Raw genomic sequence first — 8,947 nt, forward strand, 5'->3', positions numbered from 1 at the left:
TCCATTGTCATTCTTCAATGATAGCAGGTTGAAATCTGTTGGCAACACAACACAACACTTTTCCCCTCCACTAATCCCCTATATAACGCGGGAATTTATAAGTAATTTTCAATATTATTTTTCATTACAGTTCAGCTAGAAGTAAAAAGAAAAAAAATAATCAAAATCTCAGGGTTTATCAATATTTATCATGAAACAAATGAAATTTGCACTTTAATATAGAATATATTGATAAGTATATGTTAAATATTATAAAAATGATAGAGAGATTTGTAAAACTATTGTGGAAATGATGTTAGAGGTGATGATTGAATATGCTTGCATGTTAATTTATAGAATTAAATAGATTGTAGATGTTCTTGCATGTTTGCATGAGGTTGAATAAGTAATTATTGTTAGTGGGTAATAATGTGGCATGGTTGCATGTTAAACTTTAGAGTAGATTATAAAGCCATGTGGTCCCCACCTTTTCTTGCACGAACCGCAGCAACTCACTAGTTAACTTCATTTGCTTTGCATAATTGAATTGCCACAAGCCACCATGCATGAGAGAGCGCTTACTGTACTAGTAAATAAATTAATGTACTATAAGCCAATGTTAAATCTAACATATATAATAGTATATATGTTAGCTATAAGGTTAGCTTTATTTTTTTCATCCTCTCTCTTTATCTCTCTATGAATTTAATGTATATTTCTTGGAGTTTGTGTGGAGCTAGCTCTTGCATGAAAGCCAATACTCTCCACTTTTGTTTATCTCTCTCTTCCACATAAGCATTTAGCTTACTTATAGCTCACCATTATCCTTGCTCTAAGAGCTGTTTTCCAAACTAATTACCCTTCACACACGTAAAAAGGAACAACGGATTAGCAGGGGCGTACCCAAAAAAGTTGCGATCAACCCTACTGTATATCCGCCGCGAGCGCCGACCGCCGCCACGCCGGTAGCCGGCTACTCTCCCGCCGCTCACCGCTGTCCGTGTCGCGTGCCCGGCCGGCCTGCGTCTCCGACTCCGGATGGGAAGGATGTACATCGCGTACGTCGCGCGCAGATGGGCGCTAGGAGGCCGAGATGAAGGCGCTCTCGGCGCTTCTAGATGTCGACTGCCGCCGGCAACGGCGAAGAGGTATTTATAACTCTTTGATTTTTCACGCTTTATTGGAGATGAGCAGGTGTCACGTTTAGGTGCTGATCGCCTGATTCCTGTGCTGCATCCAACTTTTGTGACATTCTTATCATTCATTGTTAGGCGCAGTTTAGTTTAGCTCGTATGGTTCAACCTTTTTTAAGCATATAAGCTTCCTTCAAGTCAAAATTTTGCTTAATCACTAATTTTATATGTTTTAAGATGGGTTATTAATATATGATGGTGTATATTCTATTATCTATTGTATATAATAGCATTGTTAGATCTACGGTATTTAGAAAAAAAAATTTAGGTTGGACCACCCATATATTAAATCCTAGATACGCCTCTGCGGATTAGCACATAATTAATTAAGTAGCTAAAAAGTTAAAAAAAGATTAATATGTATTTTTAAATAACTTTTTATATAATATTTTGTAAAAGACATACCGTTTAGTATTTTGAAAAACGTGCATGGTAAAAACTAGAAGTAAAAATTGGAAACTAGCACTAAAACTAGCACTAAAACAGCCTAATAGAATATGTGAGACTTCCAATTCAGGCCGGCTGGCCCACCAACTTATGAAGCTAGCTGAAAATTGAGCATATTTTGTGGTCATGTGGAATTTGTGGATTAGTTTTCATCTGCTCTGGTAAGTTGAGTACATCATATATAGATATATTCAGAAGTAGCATCAGCAGCATTCAGCATTTGGCAACTGTATTTGTTGCAGCTTGTTGCGTGCAACAATTGGGCTAATTGATTGCACACGAGAAGAAGAAGAAGAAGAAGAAAAAGGAAACAAGAGAATTCCAAGAGATATACACATCGTCCGGCCGTATACATAGCTAGCTGTCTGTGATGCATGCATGGTCAGCTGTGGCGAATGCGACCGGCCGCTAAGTTTGATCAATCGTCAAAGCTCACCATGCATATGATGTAGACTTAGTACGTACGTTCCATGGAAATGGAAAGTCTGAGTGACTTTTCTCTCGGTGTAACTGAACTCATGATCATCATATCCGATCTGATCGGAGTACATATTTGACCAACACCATATACATCCATGAATAATTTGGATATACAATAGTGGAGTATTGAAGTAGTTACTGTTAATCGTGGCATAGTTGGCAACGCAATTTGTTGTTGAAAATATATCAAAGATGCCAAACACTGCACACACCAGCTAGCTTCCCTCCTTATATAAAGCCATGCGCTCCCACCGCTTCTTAACATCACTGCAACTCAGCAGCAAGCAAGCTAACTCCATTTTGCTTTGCATTGCCACCATGAGAGCGCTCGCCGTGGTCGTGGTGGCCACGGCCTTTGCGGTGGTGGCCGTGCGCGGCGAGCAGTGCGGCAGCCAGGCCGGCGGCGCGCTCTGCCCCAACTGCCTCTGCTGCAGCCAGTACGGCTGGTGCGGATCCACCTCCGCCTACTGCGGCTCCGGCTGCCAGAGCCAGTGCTCCGGCAGCTGCGGCGGCGGCGGCCCGACCCCGCCCTCCGGCGGTGGCGGCAGCGGCGTCGCCTCCATCGTGTCGCGCTCGCTCTTCGACCAGATGCTTCTCCACCGCAACGACGCGGCGTGCCCGGCCAAGAACTTCTACACCTACGACGCCTTCGTCGCCGCCGCCAACGCCTTCCCGAGCTTCGCCACAACCGGCGACGCCGCCACCCGCAAGCGCGAGGTCGCCGCGTTCCTGGCGCAGACGTCGCACGAGACCACGGGCGGGTGGGCGACGGCGCCCGATGGCCCCTACTCGTGGGGCTACTGCTTCAAGGAGGAGAACAACGGCAACGTTGGGTCCGACTACTGTGTCCAGAGCTCGCAGTGGCCGTGCGCCGCCGGCAAGAAGTACTACGGCCGGGGACCCATCCAGATCTCCTACAACTACAACTACGGCCCGGCGGGGCAGGCCATCGGCTCCAACCTGCTGAGCAACCCGGACCTGGTGGCGTCGGACGCCACCGTCTCCTTCAAGACGGCGTTCTGGTTCTGGATGACGCCGCAGTCGCCCAAGCCGTCGTGCCACGCGGTGATGACAGGGCAGTGGACGCCCAACGGCAACGACCAGGCGGCGGGGCGCGTGCCGGGCTACGGCGTGGTGACCAACATCATCAACGGCGGCGTGGAGTGCGGCCACGGCGCGGACAGCAGAGTCGCCGACCGGATTGGGTTCTACAAGCGCTACTGCGACATGTTGGGCGTCAGCTACGGCGCCAACTTGGACTGCTACAACCAGAGGCCTTTCAACTCCTAATAGCTCGTTCTAGCTTCAAGCTTTGCACTGATAACCACTGATCGGATGCTTTACATCGATGAATAAGAATTCATCCGAGCAGACAAATAATACAATCATCAGTAATGCCCACAATGGCTGATGGAAAATATATTGTGCTTCCGATTATTAATAATTAATACTTCTACATAATAAACAAGATACGCTCTCCAGTTTGAGAACTCCTACTAGCGAGTGCGAACGTTCGATCGATTACCATTAGAGACACTGAGACAGACATGTGAATGCATGCGTGATTGCGTGGAATTCCACGGATTTCTGATAGCCGACAGAGACTTGCATTTCGTTCGGTTTGCACGCCAACTATTCGATCTGCTACGTGCACACGGCCGAAGTCTCCATCTTTGACGTGCACACACTGCGCAACATGAAAATATAAAGGGGACGGTAACCATAAATTTATAAATCGATACTGTAAAACTGTCGCTACAATATACTCCCTCCGTTTCAAAATGTTTGACACCGTTAACTTTTTAGTACGTGTTTGACCATTCGTCTTATTAAAAAAAAATTAATTATTTATTTATTGCCTCCTTGTAAGACCAAAGTTCGATCCCGGAAGTCTAAACTACTCTCTTCAGCACTTTTTACCAGCTCTACAAGCTACTCCCTCTACCGATTTTGCCATATCCCCATTTGTTTCTTAGACCATGACTGTTCATTGTGATGAGTGGGGGGCCTTGTTTATACATTCGCACCATTTTCCCTAATTTGACTATATTAACCTGGATGTATAGCCTTTCTGAAAGCATTTAACTCTTGCTCTGCATCAGGTCCCTTAAAAACTAGGGAACCGATGTTCTTATGCATTTCTCTGGAGAGAAGTAGGCCTTGTGGGCTATATCTAAAATGCTGGTTTGAGGTAGTCCTCTGTGGGCTCCTTTGGTCAGAGAATACTAAAGAGAGAGAAGAGGTGATGGAGCCCTCATGAGCGATGGCAATGGTAGGTCAGTCCCTCTCTCCAGATGGTGCCACAACGGTTGGATAGGTAAGGCAATTGCTGGCCTGACGGCACACAACAAAGGAGTCAGAAAGAGAGATGGTCTGTGGCGGTGCATGCTCACCGTGCAGCGGATGAAGATCAAATGAACGTGCCACGTAGGATGAAATTGATGCCCAAACCAATTAGGTCAACGTGACATGGTTTTGATAGTTGAGGGAGTCCCCGTACCTAATTTGCGGTGGTGGAACGGAAATTAGATAATTGGATTATAAAAATTTTTTAGTACAGGTATAAGCGAAACAATGGGACTTATGACAAATATTTGAAGGTATAAACAAATGAAATAATTATTATAAAAGTTGAAAAGTTGTTTTAAAAAGGTATTCTGATAAACTGATATACGAAATGATGTAAAAAAAACATCATACCGTTTAAATGCTTGCCTGCAAAATCCATAAATTCTCGCAATTGAAAAGCATACATATGCCTCGAAAACGAATATGATTCTTCCATTCATTTGTTAACGCCTACGCTTATTTGGGCTTTATATTTGTGCTGCCATCTTTGCGAAATACATTCAGTTCTAAAAAACGAAAGAACAAAAAAGATGATTTGTCGATCTATATACATGTGCAATTAAGCTGCAAAACCATGCACCGGGGGTCATAATTAATTAATAAACTGATGATCGATCGAGCTCTCTGATCATGATCATTTCATAGAAAGAGTAGTAGTGTAATTCTTTGTGAATGAATTAACTACTAAGTACATAGCAGTGATTTAATGAGGTAAGAGTACGTAATCAGAAGTTGAGGACGCTGGCGTAGTAGGGCGACCAGGTCTCCATCCATGGGCTCCGCAGCTGCGTCAGGAATGGCTCCTGCATCCACTCCAGCCCGCTCTGCGGCCTCGCCACCTCCAGCTGCGGCAGGCTCAGCGTCGCCGGGCGGACCAGCTCATGCGCCGCCGCCGACGCCTCATCCACCCCCACCACCTCTTTCTTCATGGCGTCCGAGGAGGAGGAGATGGAGATGGAGGAGGAGTCCTGCTGCAGGGGCGAGCCGGTGTTGTGGGTGCCGGAGGACGTGGTGGAGCGTGCAAGCTCCTCCATGGCGACCCTCTGCTCCAGCTCCTTGAGGGAGACCGCCTTCCGGTAGACCTTGCAGAGCACCATGTCGTCGTGTTGCATTTGCAATTGCATGGTGTCGGGAATGGCGGCGGCGTCGGGGAGGCGGTACTCGTTCATGACCCAGTCGGTCTTGGTGCCGCGAGGGGCGCGGCCCTCGTAGTAGACGAGCGTCTTCTTGAGGCCGATGAGGCGCTTGGGGTCGGCGGCGCAGCGGATGGCGCGGTCGGAGCCGGTGGCCTTCCAGAAGCCGCGCTCCGTGGTGCGGCTGGGCCTACCGCCGCCGCCGCCGCCGGTGGCCTGCTTGCGGTCGCGGGGGACGAAGAAGTACCACTCGCGCTCGCCGATGCGGGCGAGTCCGGGGAGCTCGCGCGGGTCGTGGCGGTAGAGGTGGACGGTGGGGATGATGTCGAACTTGAGCTTCTTCCCCTGCACCACCTGCTTCAGGTAGAACTCCAGCAGCTCCTCCTCCGTCGGATGGAACCTGAATCCCGGCAGCTGCTCCACCTCCACCTCTCCTCCTGCCGCCGTCGACCTGCTCCGCTGCTGCTCCATAGCTCTGTATTGATGCTAGCTGTATTGGATGTAAATGGGTTTGTAGGCGAGATTAATCGACCGATGAGTTGGGGGAGGAAGGAGAGGTTAAATTGCTTGGTATATATAGGCCGGCGTTGGAGAAGATGACGATGACATATGTAACAGTAGGAAGTACTGTAGCAGCAAAGCAAGTGGTCACCATTCCATTCCATCGTCGTAGTCATGCGAGAGCTGACTTTTACTGGACAAACGTACGACGACGACACATCGATTCTAGTGTAGTGTGTGTGACTTGGACTCTGCCATTCACTGTCTCATCCTGTCCTAGCTGCGTAGCTCATCAAACATCGGAATTTCTTGCTTTAATCTGCGCCGCCCACTACCTGATTAACTAAATTAATTTAATACTACTACATTGCATGTTAGTAGTAGTAGCTATCCGGTGACTAACTGACTGAATGTTAGTTAATTAAGGCACATACCTCATCGACTTGGGCATGCTAGTGCTAGAGCTGAGGACAAGTTTTCCTTTTTTTCTAAAACAACGATGAAAAGAGAGGATGGACTGGGTCTAATGCAAGTTGATGTCCAAAGCCTGTTGCAAATCGTACCAAAAGGAAATTTGTAGGGTTAGGTTTTCTGTCTTTCTTGTGCTTGTGTTCCCTGTTAAAATTCCACTACATTTTGCTCAATGGACTTTGCCCAAAAATATACAGTGGAACAATTTCCCTCAAGCGCGATTTAAAAAGCTAGTACTAGATAAAAGCAAATCAATAAAAAAAACTAGGTAACAAATTGTAAATGCAGATATTTAATTACTGTTGTAGTAGTACTTCTCTATATATAGCATCAATCACACTGATCGAATTCAATTAGAGCAATTAGATATGCTCCTAATATAAAAAATGATAAGCACACTTTTTAATTTAGTAATACTACTACTTTACATGACAAGTAAAATATCTGGCAAAGTACGCTTAAATTACTACCCAGTCGTTAAAGCTCATTCCTGCTAGTGCTTGACTGATTAATCCTGGACACGCATTGGAGATTGAAAAACTGTTGCAATTGCAGGCACTGGAGGATAAAAAAAAGAGCAATTCTATGGTTCTTGAGGAGGTATCATGAGGTACCAAAAATTTAGTGTAAAATTTGGTACCTCATGGTACCTCATAGTATCTAGATACTAAGAGGTACTAAATTTACAATAGAAAAAATGGTACCTCATGGTACCTTCTCAAGAACCGTAAAATTGCTCAAAAAAAAAACATAAAACATCTTGATAGTGAATGCGAGGGACAAGTGAGTGGCTGCAAGCCTGCAAAGTGCTGAGAAGACTTGGTCCAGTGGTAGCACACTAATTAAGTATAGAGTTATCGTAATTAGACAATATATTAGTCAAGCTTTGTGATGAGATAATGCGAAGATCGATGTATCGCTTCTGTACAAAATTGGGTGGACGTCGCTTTCAAAAGGATGCGGAGAGAAACCACCTATATATGATGACTCCCCAGGTAGTATAATTTATTAGAAAAACCATTCCTGACCCATATAACTGATTGTAAAAAAAAACGAATATTAAGAAAGAATCTAATATAAAAAAAATATAAGGCTTCGAATCTAGACCGGTTAGCTCCACAAATATCCCTAGGCGTTTCTCTATGTTAACTAATTGTTATATATGCACCAATAAATTCTTTTTTTTTACAAGTTATTAATTTCCCACCAATTAATAGCCCTGTACACATTTCTAACTTGACACCTTCTGTTCATTTTTCAGGAACATTATGTATTGTTAATAAGAGAATTTTCCCTGATGAAGTGAATTTGGCTTAGCACTGTTCTGAATATGACCAAACAAGCCAGCTCATAAACCATAATACTGTTAACAGCTGTGTAGAGATAAGTAACTGAAGGGTGTTTCGCATTCGCTTGTGGGGTTCCTAGCTTTGATATGGATGGCTTTACTTTGACATAATACTTTGAACTGGTAAAACGTAATAAGTGTTTCAAGAGTGAATGGCTGGACCATTTAAGTAGTACTGTACATGTTTAAGTTCCACTATGATCCACGTATTTTCAACAAGATTGCAATAGCACAAATGATTCGACCCCTAATTGATGATTTGTGTGTCCATTAGTCGTGTTTGAGGTCATGACTTCCACAAGAAATTCCAAGAAGACGACATGCTGGTGAGGTCCTCCTGATAGTGCTCTCTTCAGATATCTCCAACTCTTTTCCCATTTCTTCAAGTCTTTCCCTTTCTCTCTCTCAAAACCGTGTTGAATTATTCCAAGTCTCCTGAGATTATTCTTTTTTGACGATATTAATTTCCTAGTGGAAAATCATTGCTGCTGATAGTTTTGGCGGCTGTTGCGGCATAAAAGAAAAAGAAAAGAATGGCTTGCTAGCTAAAGTGGATTCATTTTTCAGGTATCTTAGCATTCGCCTCCCTAGCTATAGGTGAGTGCAATCAGTGCGTGTTGAAATCAGAGAAAGGGCTAAAGTGATTGAATTCTTATGTATCTTCATGGGAAGCAACCTGGCTTGGAAATTCTACTCGAAAAGGTAAGCCTTTCCTTTTGGAACCAAGAAGGGAAACTGAATGGAAGATGAATATTCATTCATAGGTAGGTATGGTGATGCATCCATCAGGTTAACAATATTATCATTTAACCACTAAAATAGTAGCAGTATCATCTGAAATTCTGAAGTCTGAACGCCAAAGTGTCATCTTTTCTGAAGTCTGAATTTTTCAGTTTCTCAGTGATGCTAATATTGCGCAGCCATCATATTCATCAGGCATTAAAGGCAAAAAGGTTGCCCATATGGCTATAAGGAAACACATGACAAAATACCACACAAGGAATTAATTAAAGAGTGACGTAATATATTTTGGTACTATGGCAATT

General features: G+C 44.3%; 2 protein-coding genes across 2 annotated transcripts; one reads left to right on the plus strand and one right to left on the minus strand.

The window, feature by feature from the left end:
* Positions 1 to 2,239: 2,239 nt before the first annotated feature.
* LOC4342115 (chitinase 1-like) lies at positions 2,240 to 3,589 on the plus strand. The gene has a single exon (NM_001402946.1). It carries the CDS (start codon positions 2,340 to 2,342, stop codon positions 3,387 to 3,389), a length of 1,050 nt encoding a protein of 349 aa, NP_001389875.1. The 5' UTR covers positions 2,240 to 2,339; the 3' UTR covers positions 3,390 to 3,589.
* Positions 3,590 to 5,040: 1,451 nt separating this feature from the next.
* LOC4342116 (NAC domain-containing protein 22-like) lies at positions 5,041 to 6,122 on the minus strand. Its single transcript, XM_015788084.3, has one exon. The coding sequence runs from the start codon at positions 6,050 to 6,052 to the stop codon at positions 5,174 to 5,176; it is 879 nt and encodes a 292-aa protein (XP_015643570.1). The 5' UTR covers positions 6,053 to 6,122; the 3' UTR covers positions 5,041 to 5,173.
* Positions 6,123 to 8,947: the final 2,825 nt, after the last annotated feature.

This window comes from Oryza sativa, chromosome 6 (genome assembly GCF_034140825.1).
Source record: "Oryza sativa Japonica Group chromosome 6, ASM3414082v1".
NCBI classification, from domain to species: Eukaryota; Viridiplantae; Streptophyta; class Magnoliopsida; order Poales; family Poaceae; genus Oryza; species Oryza sativa.

Bases quoted from the DNA above. Each gene is read 5' to 3' on its own strand.
- LOC4342115 (NM_001402946.1), top strand. From the start codon at position 2,340: ATGCGCTCCCACCGCTTCTTAACATCACTGCAACTCAGCAGCAAGCAA.
- LOC4342116 (XM_015788084.3), bottom strand. From the start codon at position 6,052: ATGGAGCAGCAGCGGAGCAGGTCGACGGCGGCAGGAGGAGAGGTGGAG.